The sequence below is a fragment of the Haematobia irritans genome, chromosome 2, assembly GCF_050003625.1.
Source record: "Haematobia irritans isolate KBUSLIRL chromosome 2, ASM5000362v1, whole genome shotgun sequence".
Taxonomy (NCBI): Eukaryota; Metazoa; Arthropoda; class Insecta; order Diptera; family Muscidae; genus Haematobia; species Haematobia irritans.
This window is the reverse complement of record NC_134398.1, coordinates 85635750-85653667: the sequence shown is the minus strand read 5'-3', so window position 1 is coordinate 85653667 and position 17918 is coordinate 85635750. Positions and strand designations below refer to the sequence as shown.

The following is a 17918-nucleotide window of genomic DNA, read 5'->3' as shown; positions in this document are numbered from 1 at the left end:
TTCGGCAGACTATTATACAGTCTAGCAATTCTCACATGAAATGATTTATTCATGTATCGACTGGCAGTTGGAATAATCAACTGATTGCGACGAGAGCGTCCAAAAGCAAACAAGTTGACAAGAAAAAGAGGAGTTTGTGTCTTAAAAATCGTGTAAAATAACAACAGCGATCTTAAATCAACAAATTCTGAGAAGGAAAATCCTAAGAAGCGTCGAACATAGTCCGAGACATGATCGAACCGTCCAAGCGAATATAGATAACGTACTACTCTATTGACATTACTCAAGTTCTCCCCCGTTGTACTGCTATAAACCTCAATACAATAAAGTAAGTGGGGCATAACTAATGCATTTATCAACTTCTCCTTCACCGAGTAAGGTAACATTAGATCCGAGTTATACAATTGACGCAATTTCATGTTGATTAGCCTAACTATGTTGTCAATATGATGGTCAAAACAAAGCTCGTCATCAACAGTGACCCAAAGACACTTACAACTACGGACGGACTCAATGAGTACACCATTATAATTCAAATGAAGCTCCTGACAGGAGTTCGCAGGAAAAAATAGGGCTTTCGTTTTAGTAGCGTTTATGGAAAAATGATTAGAATTCATCCATTTTAGCTTTCAGTTGTGATCTATTTTAAATATATCATATGTACTTACCTTGAATTCAAGCGGTTGAGGTGGTTGACTTCTGATAATGGATTCATCCATAAATTTACGTTTGAAAAATGATGGCATCATGTCATTGCAGCGTGCTTTCAAATTATTACTGTTTGTAGCCTGACTGCTGCAAGCATTATTTCTTGAGCTGTATGTAGTTGACGGGACATCAGAATCTCCCATTTTCCAAATATTAAGACGCTTAAGACGGGCTTCCAACTCTATTACGTCACAATTTACCATAGTCGGTGGTGTTCCTCTAGGAGAGACATCATTTTGTTTAGATTTTGAACAAATCGACATTTGATTACGAATAATGAGAAGTCCTGCACGGTTGTAACGCGTGAGTGAATCATTAGACCTGTTTTCAGCAGTTTTAGTTTTCGAATATTTTCTGCAACACGAGTTATTTGTTGACAAAACAGTAGCTGACTTTGGTTGGGTCAATAGCGCTTTCTTTGGTTTGCAATTTTCACGAACCTCGCGAATATTTTGCTTAGAAATGTTTCCGTCCGTATCTTTGACAGGACTTACATGTTCCGACACATTTTCCAAATCGCAACTAGCGGCAGTAGTTGACATTGGCTGTGTGTAAGGAGTGGATGATCTTGCTGATAATACCTGCAAAGACAACCCGTCATCCTCGATGTGATTATCTTGCTGAAGGTGTTGTTGCACATAATTTCCTTGCATCTTCTTAACAGCGCCATTTCCGCATTCAATTTCTAGAGCAGCTATTTCAGCCTTATATTCCATAGGTATGTGAGATGGTGGTGGCAGTGGTATAGCAACGGAAATAACTGAAGGCTTTGTAAGAACTAGCTTTTCTTTTAATTTTTGGATTCTTATGTTACGTTCGACAATCTTTAACATTTCGTCCAGCTTTGTCTTTTTAGGCATTTCAATTAGAGCCATGCAAGTTGATGTTACAGTATCCTGCAATATAACAAATTGTATTTATTTCTATTGTACATTTTAATTCATCATTTAAATAGCATTATTTAAAATATATGACACGTAGCGCTTTTCGGTACGGCTTACTCAAGCTTTCCACGTTATTGGCCAATGGGCTTTTTTATTATAATTTATGAATAAATGAAATGAAATATGGGCTTGAAACTTGACAAATTGAGAGCCAAAAAAATATATGTTTGCACACACCTGGCAAATAAAACATACTAAAAATGGAAGTTATGGAATTAGGAATATAGTTTCAGTATTGTTCAGTATTTTATAGAACACCAAATAAGTATTATATGAGTTCTTCTCCTTCCAAAATCGGCAATTTTTCAAAAAAAGAAAAAATTTTGTTTGAAAAAATTTTCATTTGGCAAAGCACCGATTGCTAAGTCGATCTCTTTTTTAAAAAGCCTCATGTGTCCACTAACTAACTGTAAAAGGTTTCAACATTCTACCAGTAAACAGCTGAGAAATATGAAAATTACAAAAAATAACGTTTTTTACATATGTCCCCACTTTGAGAATTTTTGATAACAATTTTGGGAATAGTATATTCAGCAATATTTCTTAAAACAATTTTTCTGCAAATATCAATAAAAATCATAATTATATCACAATTAGTTCAAAAAATTTCAATTCATATTTTTTCCCAAATAATGGAATTAAAAAAAATTGTTCCTTGCCCCAAAAACGTCCAATTTTCGTAACATAGACCTCTGCTTAGTAAAATGCGCCAAAAACTTGCACTAAACATCACTAACTCTGGCCAAATTATGCATTTCTGCAAATGTACTTTTATATGGGGCTATACCTAAATCTGAACCGATTTCGATCAAATTTGGCACACTTGATAATACTATCAAATATACTCATTGTGCAAAATGTTAAAATCAGAGAGTGCATATCGGGCTTAAGATATATAATACACCCTCAAAAAAAATCACTTCTCTAACATATGTTCCAAACATATTTTGCAGGAAGCACATATATTATTGGATACTGCCGAAACATTAATATGTTTGTTTTATGTGAACATATTCTATTTTTGGAAGCATTTTGAGCCAAAAATATTATATGCTTGGAAGAATTTTCCCCAAAGAAGATTGTGCTCATTTCCTAACATAATTTTCACTTCCACGAAATTTTTTAGTTCTTGGCACCTTTTTCTGTAATACAAATAATGTTGAAGAAATTATTCAATTTTATAATTTTTTTTAAATTTTACCTTTCGCCTGGACGGAGAATCGAACCGAGGACCATACAGTTTGTAAGCCAACACACTACCACTGAGCTACGTAGCTGTTATAGTCACCAGAATACAATTATCGTTATAAGTTACATTTATATAGCATAGTTTGCAGCGCCCACGAGCGCACACATTTATATTTATACTATATTAAATTTTTATAATGAAACTTCGAAGTGTGGGTTATTAAAGATTTACAGTCAGAAACAGTGCTTGATATAAACGAAATGGACTGAGCTTTTGGATAAAATATTATTTTTTTATTGCAAAAATAATAAGTTTGTAATAAAAAACTGGTTTTGGTATAAAAGTTTGATATTTTGGAAGGAATTCAAAAACTCTAACAAAGGAAGAACGTGGGGTCGAGTATAAACATACATAAATAATTTTATAATATACCCAAATTAAATAATATTTAGACTTAAATAATATTTAGACTTAAGCGTATAAAATTTTTGGCCTTATCATAAAGCAGTTTCCGAAACAACATATAAGCGGTTTCACAGAAATTGCTCTCCTTCGATTCTCTCGCTGTGTTAATTTGATATCTTTCGTCAACCCTCCCGGTTTTTATCTCTATTTCTTTCTCTATACTCTCTCTCCCTCTCTCTGTCGCTCTCTGAATAAAATATCACAACATATATATGTTTACTCGTAATTTGTACATTTATATATGTTTACATTCACACATATAATTTTTATGAAACATGCATGCCCCAAACATAATATATTCTAACATATTAACATATGTGTTCCAAACATTTAGTGTTAGTTTGAGAACATTACATGTTTGCACTTAAATATATTGTGTTTAAAAATTGTGCCCGAAACACATTTTGTTTATATCGAAACATATGAAAAACATATTTGTTTTTCATATGTTTCGATATATGTTGTTTCGGAAAACTATTTTATGATAAGGCCAAAAATTTGATATGCTTAAGTCTAAATATTATTTAATTTGAATATTAGAGTATTCGGAGTAAAGAGAATAGACATTAAAAAAAAAAAACAGCATGTGTTTTCGTCTTGAGAGCAGCATTTTTTGTATGTGTGGACATGTGTTTTGTTTATCATTTTGGCATTATGGGCACAATTTTTTACTCGGTTTGTTAAAAGAAATCGGAACGTACGAGGAGTAAGTCAAAATATTCAGAGAAAGGAAATTAAAAAGAATCGGTGGAAAATATACAAAAATTACAAAGGGATCTTCATAAAAATAACGAAAGGGCACTATACTCTTTCTAGAGTTGGGACAGTAAAATGAAAAAGGAGGAAACAGTGAAAAATTAAACAGTAAAATGTATAAAAACAAAGTTTAGTTCCCCTTTATTAATAAGTAGCCCAAGAGGACTTGACGGACACCTTCAAATATAAAAGCGGGCATTAAGTTCGTGTTTTGCAGCTACAACAATTGAAAAAGTTTATTTTCTTTAAAATGAATTATTAAAGAAAAGTAAAAGGCAAAACAGGGTCATTTTAGAGCAATAATGCCAACTTAATACCGGCCTTAAAGGTAAAAATGAAATTAAGTACAAAACACGATAAGTTTTAAATGCATTTAAAATTGTGTTAAATGCTAGTAAAAACTGCACACGCCTAAATAAATTTATGTGTATATTATAAAATTATTTATGTATGTTTATACTCGACTCCACGTTCTTCTTTTGTTAGAGTTTTTAAATTCCTTCCAAAATTTCAAACTTTTATACCAAAAACAGTTTTTTATTACAAAATTGTTATTTTTGCAATAAAAAAAATAATGATATTTTATCCAAAAGCTCAGTCCATTTCGTTTATATCAAGCACTGTTTCTGACTGTAAATCTTTAATAACCCACATTTCGAAGTTTTATTAAACAATTTAATATAGTATAAATATAAATGTGTAACGTAAATTAAAAAAAATGGTGTTTAGTCGGAGCAGGGATTGAACCCACGACCCTTTGCATGCAAGGCAGATATGCTAACTACTGCTCCACGTGGCCAACAAATGTATGTTTCTGTTAAATAATGTTTTGTTTGCATCGGCTCGTGGGCGCTGCAGAATATGCTACATAAATATAACTTATAACGATAATTGTCTATTGATGGTCATAACAGCTAAATAGCTCAGTAGATAGTGTGATGGCTTACAAACTGTATGGTCCTCGGTTCGATTCTGAATAATTTCTTCAACATTATTTGTATTACAGAAAAAGGTGCCAAGAACTAAAAAATTTCGTGGAAATGAAAATTATGTGAGGGAATGAGCACAATCTTCTTTGGGGAAAATTCTTCCAAGCATATACTATTTTTGGGCTCAAAATGCTTCCAAACATATAATATGTTCACATAAAACAAACATATTAATGTTTTGGCAGTATCCAATAATATATATGCTTCCTGCAAAATATGTTTGGAACATATGTTAGAGAAGTGATTTTTTTTGAGGGTGTACCTTTGTATACATACTCGTTGTTTGCACTACGGCATTTTCTGCGTTATGCAAAGTGCATGTGTTTTTGCTAGAACAATTTGAGAGCCTACTGTTTTAAAATTCTAACAATCACTTTCGCTACGTGATTTTTTAAGTCAGTCCATATTTTTGTGAGAGAAGGCTGTTGGTAGTATTTGAAAAAAGTGAAAGCAACAGCCTTCTCTCACAAAAATATGGACAGACTTAAACAATCATGTAGCGAAAGTGATTGTTAAAGTTTTAAAACAGTAGGCTCTCAAATTGTTCAAGCAAAAACACATGCACTTTGCATAACGCAGAAAAAACTTAAATAAAAATGCATAATATTCATTAAAAGTAATGTAGCTTGCATATAACTGAGTAAAATATTGTTACGTTTTTATATTTAGGCGTTTTTTTTATTACCCGACAATTAAAACACAGTTCTTTTAAATAACGACAATCTACAATTTATTTACTATGACTTCACACTTTACAATTCGTTCACACTGAAGTTATTCGTTTGACGCTTTAATTAAGACTGACTCGCAAGCAGCATGCGAGCGCTTTTATATATGACGGTGTGGCAATACGAGAACATTCTGGTAGCACTACAATATTCTGGCAACGCCAGAACGTTCTTAGACAATGCTAGAAGGATCTACGACCATTAAGTAATTCGTCTGGTGGCTGCCAAACACATACACACTCACATAGATATACGCTCGCATCACTACAACAACAATGACAATAGACAATGAGATGAAATGAGAAAGCAAAATAACAAAGCAAAGGGGTTGTTATTCTATGAGAGAGTAAGAACTAACATTTCGGTAAGCAAACAGAAGAACATAAAAGAAATTCAGGAAAATACTAGAAAATGAATAGATGATTCCAACAAGTGATAGCGAAATTTTATCGTTACAATTTTAAATTTTAAATTAACGGAAACTAATTTAAATAAACTTATATCTATAATTATCAAATTCGTAACACTGCCTCCCGCTTAAGTCTGTTCGTCCCGAACAGGCACAGAACCTGTTCCGTAAGGAGCCAATCGTTCCAGATGTACAACTTTCATCTTTGATCTAGGGCTGTCGTCCTTCTGAATCCGGTATACAACATCATTGATCTTCTTGATGACTTTGTATGGGCCTTCCCACTGTGTTTGCAGTTTAGGACACAATCCTTTCTTTCGTTGCGGGTTAAATAGCAGAACCAATTCTTCTTCTTGGAAGCCCTCAGTATTTACAGCACGATCGTATCTCGCCTTCATTCTGTTGCTGACCATTTTTATTTTGTTGCGCACTGATTCGTGAACTTCACCGAAAGTGTTTGGGATGTCGTTTCTGTTTTCTTCCATGGCGAGCTCATTAGGTTTAGCGCCGAATATCAGATCTCCAGGCAACTTCAACTCAGTTCCGAATAGAACATTGGCAGGTGTTCGAGAGGTGGAATCATGAATGGCAGATCTATACGACAGCAAAAACTTTGGTATATGCTCGTCCCAGTCCCTCTGGCCGTTGTCCACTACTTTTCGAAGATGTTCCTCCAGAGTGCGATTAAACCTTTCTACCATGCCATCGGATTGCGGATGTAATGGTGTAGTCCTCGTTTTCTTGATACCAAGGGATTCACACATCTCTTTGAATATGGCCGATTCAAAATTTCTTCCCTGGTCTGAGTGAATCTCGGACGGCACACCGTAGCGACATATCCAGTTTTTGTTGACAACATCCACAATCGTTTTTGCTTCTTGGTTTGGAATTGCATACACCTCCGGCCATTTGCTGAAGTAATCCATGACCACAAGGACATAACGGTTTCCAGAATCACTTACTGGGAAAGGGCCTGCCACGTCCATTGCTATTCTTTCAAACGGGGCTCCTGGTCTATATTCTTGCATAGGACCTCGACTTTTCCTTGTTGGACCTTTCGCCTTCATGCACTTCTCGCAATTGGCTACCCATTCAGCAATTGATTTCTGGCATCCAACCCAGTAGAATCGTTGCTTCACTTTCTCGGCGGTTTTGGTTATTCCCAGATGACCTCCACTGGGACCATTATGGAACTCCGCCAAAACATCTCTTATTTTGGAATCTGGAACGATGATCAAATTTCGGCTGCTCTTGCCATCTTCGCTTTCCCATTTACGTTGCAGGGATCCATTGACTAGAACTAAACTATCCCATTGAGCCCAGTATGATTTCATAAGTGGACTTTCGGCTGCGATGTCTTTCTTACTGGGCTTCTTGTTCTCTTCCTTTGCCGAAATAATTTTGTTCAAAATGGGATCTTTACGCTGTTCTGTTGGCCAGTCCACTCCAGATTCGACGTGTAACAGCCGAATATCAACAATCTCCTCCTTGTGTTCAGCCTTCGAGCAGTGCTTGCATTCTATACTGCAAGGTCGACGTGACAAAGCGTCAGCGTTACCGTGTTTTCCACCTTTTCTATGCTCGACACTGAAATCATAGCTTTGGAGCCTCTCGATCCAACGTGCCAGTTGAGCTTCCGGATTCTTGAATTGGAGCAACCATCGTAGAGCTGAGTGATCAGTCCTGAGCAAGAAGTGTTGTCCATACAAATATTTATGATAATGTTTTACACTCTCTATGACGGCTAGCAGCTCTCGTCGCGTTACACAGTAGTTCTTTTCGGGCTTGGACAACGTTCGGCTGAAATATCCGATGACCTTCTCCTTGCCGTCTATCTGTTGGGATAGCACACCTCCAATACCATGCGCGCTAGCATCTGTATCCAAAACAAATTTTTCGCCCGGAATAGGATACGCTAGAACAGGAGCTGAACATAAAAGTTCTTTTAAATGTTGGAATGAATCCTCCTGTTCGTCGCTCCACTGGAACTTCTGACCTTTTTGCGTCAATTTGTGGAGACTAGCGGCGATGCTGGCGAAGTTTGGGACGAATCGTCGGTAATATGTACATAACCCAAGGAAACTTCTTAATTCGTGGAGATTTCGGGGTCGTGGCCAATCTCTGACAGCTTGGATTTTGTCTTCATCGGTGGATATGCCCTCTGCAGTCACATGATGACCCAGGTATTTAACTTCCCGCTGGAAAAGGGAGCATTTCTTTGCGTTAAGGCGTAGACCAGCGGCTGACAATTGCTGGATAACGTCTTTCAAGTTCTTAAGGTGCTCGTCAAATGTTTTGCCCATCACTATGATGTCGTCCAAGTATATCAAGCACGACTTCCAGTGCAACCCCTTCAGTACCCGCTCCATCAATCTTTCGAAGGTAGCCGGAGCGTTGCAGAGCCCGAACGGCATTACATTGAATTGCCAGAGACCGCCATTAACGCCAAAAGCCGTCTTTCCTTGTCTTTCTCGGCGATCTCTACTTGCCAATATCCACTCTGCAAATCAAGCGTAGAAAACCATGTTGTTCCGGCTAGTGTGTCCAACGTGTCATCAATGCGTGGAAGCGGATAACTGTCCTTTTTGGTGACATCATTCAGTTTTCTGTAGTCCACGCAGAATCGGGTACTTCCATCTTTCTTTTTGACCAGCACAACTGGGGAACACCAAGGACTTGATGATGGCTCGATCACTCCACTCTCCGCCATTTCCTTTATGAGCTTTTGAACTTCGTCTCTTTTTGCCAGGGGAACACTTCGTGGTGCCTGTTTTATGGGCCTTTCTTCTGCGGTTTTAATTTCATGTTTCACTACAGATGTTCTTCCTTGATTTCCCTTTTCAGAAGCAAAAGCACAGGCGTTTTTCCACAACAATTGCTTGGCTTTATTTCTCTCTGACGGCGATAGATGACGTGTCCAAGCCTCGACATACGCTTCTAGATGTTTTCTCACTGCTCCATGTGTCTTTGATGAGTTGCCTTCCAAATTGACTATTGCCTCGGCTGGTGTACATTTGCCAATGTCAGAAAATTTTACAATTTGCTCGTGATTGTCAGACAAGTTCAAGACACGAACTGGTATTAGTCTCTCTTCGTTCGTTGTTACCAGGGCACTTGCTATCAAGATGTTGTTGCTTTTGTTTTCTGCTGGTTCAACAACCCACAATTGGCCGACTTCACAATCTCCATTCATAGAAACCCATATAATTGCTTCGGCATTCGGTGGTATAGACTCTGACTGGCTCGTTGTCAAACGTCTGACAGGTGTATTCCCGTCGTATCCCACGTTTACCGTTATTTCGGCATCGCACCATGTCATTACACGACGCTTCATATCCAAATTGAGACCAAAAGCAATCATGAAATCCGCTCCAATTATAACTTCGTCTACTATATCGGCCACAATGAAATCATAAGTAACGGATTTGTTAGCAATAGTTAATTTTACGGTGACCTTTCCATATACGGTTGCGGGTTCCCCTGTAGCCGTGCGTAGCTTGACTCAGTGGTGTAACTTTTCCTTTTACTAAATCAGATCTAATGATAGACTTTGATGCACCAGTATCCAACGTCAAAGTACGCTTGTCGCCATTAATAACACCCGCAATAGTTAAATTGTTATTTTTCTGTTGAACTATTGCTATGGAGATGGTGGGGCCATCGTCTGTGGGAGCCAGCTCTTGCCCCGCTGAACTAGCTCGATTTAGTTTAAAGGTGACTCACTTGACTGTGGGGTCACCTTCTTATGGTTATTGTTTAATGGAGATGGTGATGTGGATCTTGACCGTTTGCGTCGTGCTTTGCATTCTCGAGCTAGATGTCCCGTCTTATCACAGTTATAGCATTTGATTCGGGATTTAGTTGCATCCTGTTTCAATTCTTGCATTACCTGCTTCATTGCCTCTTTCATCGAGTCAATGATAGATTTCGATTCTTCACACTCGGTCTCTACTCTGCGTACTTTGTGAATTTGAGGCCGTGCCAGCAATCTCGCAGTTTCTTGCGCAAGTGCAAATGTTACTGTTTCTGCGAATGTAGCCTTTTGTGACGCATATGTTGCACATTTTATGTCTGGGTCTCGAATGCCATTCACAAAGGTCTCAATTTTGATGCGGTCCACAAGTGGGTGACTCTCTCCTGGGTATGTCAGTAGCACCAACCGCTCAACTTCTGTTGCAAAGTCTTGTAGAGTCTCGTTTGATTTCTGGACTCTACCTCTTAATTCCATTCTAAAGATGTCTTGCTTGTGCTCTCCACCATACTTGCGTTGAAGCGCCGCTATTACTTCATTATAGTTATTTCTAGAAACAGCGGGAATGCTTTGTATCACATCAGCAGCATTGCCCTTTAATGCCAATAGAAGTTCAATTGCTTTATCATCGTCATTCCACAAATTTCTAGAAGCAACCATTTCGAATTGGAATTTGAAGACATCAAATGACGTTGAGCCATCGAAAACAGGAGTTTTGATTTTTGAGCCCTCGATGACGCGCACTGGACCACCTTTAATTTCCAGCTCTGACATTTTTTTCTCGATGTGCAGAAACTTCTCATCATGAACCATAATTTTCTCATCCACGGAAAGAACTTTCTTATCCAATTCCACAATTTGATTTTCTATATGGTCCACACGTTTCTCAATGCCTTCAGAAATTTGTTGTAATTTTTCGTTGACCATTCTAGAATTTTCGTCGAATTTTTCTTCCAATTTTCTAGAATTAGCTTCCATCATTTTTCTAGAATTCTCTTGCATTTTTAGAGAATTTTCTTCCATCATTTTGCTCAAAATATTGACCATCGATGTGTAATCAACAACATTAGAAGCTACAGATGGAGTTTCCAAGGCGCTGGCTACTACTGATTCGTCAAGATCTTCCTTATAATCGAACTCATGTGTTTCGATATCAATACTGCGCCGCTCGAACTCTTCCAGTAGTCGCTTTTGTAATTGAGCCTTGTTTCCTGTTGTCGGCAGCTCCAGTTTGCTCAATTCCTTTTTTAAGTCTTTCACACGAAGCTCATTAAACTTCATTGTAGATTTTTTTCCGTTATTTCACTTCCGACACCAATTGTTACGTTTTTATATTTAGGCGTTTTTTTTATTACCCGACAATTAAAACACAGTTCTTTTAAATAACGACAATCTACGATTTATTTACTATGACTTCACACTTTACAATTCGTTCACACTGAAGTTATTCGTTTGACGCTTTAATTAAGACTGACTCGCAAGCAGCATGCGAGCGCTTTTATATATGACGGTGTGGCAATACGAGAACATTCTGGTAGCACTACAATATTCTGGCAACGCCAGAACGTTCTTAGACAATGCTAGAAGGATCTACGACCATTAAGTAATTCGTCTGGTGGCTGCCAAACACATACACACTCACATAGATATACGCTCGCATCACTACAACAACAATGACAATAGACAATGAGATGAAATGAGAAAGCAAAATAACAAAGCAAAGGGGTTGTTATTCTATGAGAGAGTAAGAACTAACATTTCGGTAAGCAAACAGAAGAACATAAAAGAAATTCAGGAAAATACTAGAAAATGAATAGATGATTCCAACAAGTGATAGCGAAATTTTATCGTTACAATTTTAAATTTTAAATTAACGGAAACTAATTTAAATAAACTTATATCTATAATTATCAAATTCGTAACAATATATATAGGAAACAATAGTATAGTAACAAAAAATATTATTATATCATATGTAAATAGTGTAATTTAAATGAAAGTCAATTTCGCCTTGAGTTCATCAGAGTGCAGCAGTAGGAACTTAGATATTTTGTTCTCTTTAACCCTTTCACTACCGAAATAAACCTAATGATAAAAACTTTTATTTTTCTTCTGTTTTTACTTGTACTAACATAATTTAGAACAAAAATTGTCATTTTGAAAATCTACCTCAATTACTTCAACAGCTATATGAGGTTGTTCTGAAAACTTGATTCTTGAATTGTGACCAAATAGCCTTACGAAAATAAGAGCTATTTGGCTTATAATATCTTTCAAAGTGTGAGAAAAAATACAAAAAAGAACCCGTAAAAGTGTCACTTATAATTTTTGTATAAATGTCCATTTACTAGAAACATACAGTACAAAAATTGTCTCAAATTTTCTTATTTTTCGTTTATTGTTAAAGAAGTTTATAAAAATGTATTTTAGACCTCACCAATATGGACAATATTTATAGCTTATTTAGATTAAAGCCTCTACTTTATAATAGCATCGACAAATAAATCGAAACTAGTTGGGAAAATAGAATTTGGTGTCTTTTTCGAATGTCCTTCAAAGTGGGCATCGGTAGTGAAAGGGTTAAGAATTCGACGACATAAAAAGTTCAAACGATTGCGGCTGGAGTCATGTGATCTCCTAAGTAAACACGGCCACAAAGCTCACCACCAATAACATCTTTGACTTTTAGATCCTTTGATTTGAAGTACTTTCAACATAATTTCATCTCGAATAAGGACTGAGTGGAACTTCACTATCACAGACTTACCATTATTGATGTAGAAAACGTGGGCCATATTCTTCTTCTCAAGGGAAACATCATAAAAACGCCCAATAGCAACAACACAATAAACAAGATTTTCCAGCCCGACTGGTAGTCCATTAAACTTTATATCATGTCTGTTAATCTTCCTATGCAAGGAATTACTTTCAACTGATCACATTGCATGAAGTGAGTGAGAGAGAAAGACAAAACATGCGAAAAAATAAATTTCAAGAATAATATTATTTGAAATCTAACACTTTGGCCATACGATTCCTTGCGAATCATGGATATGAACTTTGGAAAATGCAATTTAATTTGTCGAGATGTTGAAGTGCGCTGCGGCGGCTATTCCGAGAAAAATTACCACATGAAATGTGTTGGCCTTTCCAAGTATGAATGTGATGCGTTTTTAAAAACAAAAACTTGCGATACATTTGCGACGGCTGTATGAATTTTATTAAAATTACAATTGAAAACTAAACAATTTATTTAATCTTGTTAAGGAATCCTAAACAAAAATGGCTGAAGAAATAAATAAAACAAACAAGCTAATGGAACAAGTTAAAAATGCTAAGACAGAGATTGTGAGAGAAATAAAGAGAGCACAAACAAATACGGGAAATGATACATATGCAAGTAAGCTTAAATCAGCGAATAATGTACCAGTTATTTTGAAGCCTAAAAACGAACAAACAAGCGAACTAACAGAAAAAGGAGTGAAGGAGAACATGAAACAATCAAACTTGAATATAACCGTTAAGAGAATTGCAAGGTGAAATGACTATTATAGCAATCAGTTGTGATAATGTGAGTGAGAGAAACGCTCTGTCGGATAAAATAAAAGAGAAGATGGGGAATGAGTACGAAGTGCAGGCACCAAGGATGAGAAATCCCAAAATATTAGTAACAGGAATGAGTGTGAGGAAGTGGAGAAATCTGTAATAGTACGAACAATAAAAAATCAAAACGTATTAATGATGTTAATTTGGAATGCATTAAGATTTATAAGTCCTATAAAAATCAGATTTTTAATGCGATTATACATTATGGAATATAAGAAAATATATGTTGAATGTGATAGATTATATGAAATCTGTAACGTTTTATGGTGCTTTAAATGTTGGGGATTCAACCATACTGCCAAATATTGTAAAAATGATGGGCAGATTTGTGCTATATGTAGCCAAACTGGTCATACGTATACGAGGGCAGTTCGGAAACTTCTTAGCCTAGCACAAAAAGCGCGGTATAAACAGAAAAAAGTTAAGTGGAAACTTCCATCTCTGTTATGAACACATGTTAAATTTTGTTTCGATCTGGCAACTCATATAGAAACAGGTGTCCAAAAAAACGCAACCGCAATTTTTTAAATATTTACATAAAAAAGGTGTATCGGGACAAGAAATGCATAATGATACGGTGAATGTGTTCGGTGAAACTGCTCCTCCTATGCAACAGTAAAAAATTGGGTTGCTGAATTTAAACGTGGTTGTACAAGCATTGAAGATGAACCACCCCTGCCAGCATTTCAAAGTTCCATTTCATCCTCATCGCTACCAGAGACTCGTAAATGTCACCACAGCCATCGCGAACTGTGATGGGGGAAGCATATCAAAAAGTACAAAATGTACATGAAAGTATTTTGCCATCACTACTGTTAGAAGAGCCATTTTATTTTTTGTGAAACGCCAAGCGCAACCAGCTTGTTATATTTTATTTAAATAAAAACGAAAATAAAGTTCTGAAAACAAAGATATTACGCTTAAAATGGTGAAAGGTATATGGTGAACAATTTTCGACTTTCCAAATAGAATAAAGTGATCGTTTTTCAAATATTTTTCCAGGCGCGCTGTCGAAAATAAACAAACTGGCTGATAGACGCTGCAATATATAACTTGCTACTTAAAACTCAACATCATTCTTTTATTAATGCAAAAAATTATGTTAAATGTGATGAGATAAACCGAAAAATGTTATATTTATAAGAAATTATAAATGTTTAATCAAATCAATAAACATCTACACTATCGTGTTTTACTTGACCACAATGATTCTTCTACAATTACCTTAAAATTCACTTTTTCTGATAGTTTGCACGGGTTCTTATTGGCGTCCTTCGAAATTGATCTAAATAGGCACCTAATAATTGCACTGATGAGAAACTTTTTCGTAGTAACTTGGCGTGGTACAACTTCTCAATAGTGACGGCGCTTTTCCGACGAGTTTTTGATGTCGTATATGATTGTTTTCGACGTAGTGGGGATTCTCAGAAGCACCCCCAAATTCAAAAAATGTTGGCAGGGACGTAGTGGACGTCCAAAAACAGCAACAACAACAGAAATTGTAGCCAAAGGGCATGTTATGGTATTAAATGATCGACGAATAAAAGTGCGTGAAATTGCTAATATCATGGGCATCTCAAATGATAGAGTCCATATAATTTTGAATTAAGAACTACAGATGAAAAAGCTTTCTGCAAGATGGGTACCGCATTTGTTAACAGTCGATCAAAAACGCATAAAAATGAACATTTCTCAAGCTTGTTTGGATCGTTTTAAGCGAAATAAAATGGATTTTAAGGGTCGTTTCATAACTGTTGATGAGACATGGATCCACCACTAACTCCAGAGACAAAAGAACGATCCAAACAATGGACTGAAGCTGGAGGAAGTGCCCCAAAGAAGGCAAAAACAATTCAATCGACTGGTAAGGTTATGGCAACGGTTTTTTGGGACTTCAAAGTATGTTATTTTATTGATTGACTATCTGCAAAAGGGTAAAACAATAAATTCAGAGTACTATTGCAACCTTTTGCATCAATTAAATGTACAAATTTGAGAAAAACGTCCTGGCTTACAACACAAAAAATAATTTTTCATCAAGGCAACGCACCAGCGCACAAGAGTGTTTTAATAATGGCTAAAATCAACGAATTAAAGTACGAGTTGCTTGACCACCCACCTTATTCTCCTGATTTTGCTCCCAGTGAATCTAAAAATCCCAAATCTAAAAAAAAACCTTGCTGGCAAGGGTTTTACCTCAAATGAAGATGCAATTACAGTTGTAAACCACTATTTTGAAGACCTTGAGGAAAACTATTTTAATGAAGGGATAGAATTGCTAGAAAAGCATTGGACTAAGTGGATTGAAATTTCAGGAGATTATATTGCAAAATAAAAATATTTTTGAAAAACTAACTAATATGGTTATGGTTAATGGTTCTAGACATGTCTATACGTAACCTATAAAAATACTTTTTTCCCTGCAAGAAAGTAAAAAAATTGGATGGTCAGTGTCAGGTACATGATTTTCGCGACCATTTAATGGTCTCAAATTCTATCATTTAAATAATAGAATTATTTTTACAAAGACAAAATACATGATTTTCGCGACAATTACATAATCTAGATAAGCATTAAATGGGCGCGGCAACCATGTCGAAACATGTTTTTTCGGTGCGTGTTTAATGGAAACAAATTTCTTTTTATCAATATAATAACATTTTAGATGAGTACAATTTTATTTTTCTTAGAACCATGTTCACTGAGCAAACATGGTTGCAGGTGAACATGTTACATGGTCGCCGCAAAAATAGCTCCTATCATATTATTTTGTTCTTCGAATATGATTGTGACAATCATGTTTCTTCTCTGCGTGCAAGGAACTTTACAAATAGCTATTTCATCTCAAGAAGATATCAGTTACTGCAATTCAATAGCACAATTCTGCGGGGGAAACTGTAAGTAAGATCAATGATGATTCGATATTTGCAAATATTGAAGATTATTCTGCCCTATTATTAAATGATATAAATTCTGCATTGGAGTCTATGGTAATTTCAAGAACCATTAAAAGCAACTCAAATTCGTGGTCCAACCAACATTTAAAATCAATGAAACGTAGAAAAATATATCTCCGTAATATGGCAGTATGGTATAACAATGAGTATTCATGGAGTCAATATAGAATATCGTTAGCTTAATGTGTAAAGGTGCTAAGTCAACCTTTTACAAAAAAATGGATTAAGATGCAGATCGACAGATAAATCAAAAATACATAGTTTACCATAAAAAATATATTAAATATCTGTTGTTATCTCTGTTTGGTAATGATGTGTTTGTGTGCGATTTTGCGGAAAGTATACTGTTTGTATTGAAAGCATTTATGGAAACTACATTTACAATTTTTAGAAAATAGGTTTATTTCGCAATTTATTAAGTTTTTTGTCTCTCCTTTCAAAAATTTGACTTAGCACTTTTACACATTAAGCTAACGATATGTAGGAATTAAAGGTCTGCACAAATATGCTTGAAAGCGATTTCAAATGACTTGGATTTTATTATACATGTAGAACATCAGCGCTTCGCCGAACAAACCTAACAAAACCCTCATTGCTGGTTAAAAGTAATTAACACTCAAAAATCACCTTAGGTTAGGTTAGGTTATGTGGCAGCCCGATGTATCAGGCTCACTTAGACTATTCAGTCCATTGTGATACCACAGTGGTGAGCTTCTCTCTTATCACTGAGTGCTGCCCGATTCCATGTTAAGCTCAATGACAAGGGACCTCCTTTTTATAGCCGAGTCCGAACGGCGTTCCACATTCTAGTGAAACCACTTAGAGAAGCTTTGAAACCCTCAGAAATGTCACCATCACCTTATTGAGAATGAAAAATATAAATAACTAAACGTATAGTATTTTCTATTGAAACATTATTTCAAAAGTATATTTAACTGGAAATATGTTTGAATAGCTTCCCAATAAACACAGAATTAGCGTTTTTCAAGTGCAACAACTTTTCAGTTTGAGGGTAAATATGGTTTTCAACATAAATTCAACTTGAGTTGAAACATCTCATCTTCAATACACATTCAAATTGTTTGCGAAATCTTCGAAAAGGTCAGGCCCGTCTTTCCCACAGAGCACTCTGCACGATAAATAAGGACCCCATACATAGATCCTGCCAGATTGCCGAATTTTATTATGAAGATGTTAGTGAGAAAGAGTTAGCAATGGAATGTTTGCATTTAACAGAAAACTTGAAAATTCTGGGCAGTGAAAACGAGGGAACTAATTCTATGTTCAAAAATATATCAACTCTTGAAAGAAAACAACATTGACAACTCATTTCCAAATGTAGAAATCGCAAAAAAGTAGTGAAAGTGTGGTTTTTGGATCCGGAAGTGATGAAAAATTTACACAGAAGCGATGAAT

The 17918-nt window shown here is 35.9% G+C and overlaps 1 protein-coding gene across 1 annotated transcript in view; it reads right to left on the bottom strand.

Annotated features, from left to right (window-relative positions):
• Positions 1 to 629: 629 nt before the first annotated feature.
• The window catches only part of cup, a 48175-nt gene continuing 30886 nt past the window's right edge, over positions 630 to 17918 (bottom strand). The window contains exon 3 of the mRNA XM_075294507.1: positions 630 to 1604. Coding sequence (XP_075150622.1) covers positions 630 to 1604 — 975 coding nt within the window. The remainder of the gene's footprint in view (positions 1605 to 17918) is intronic.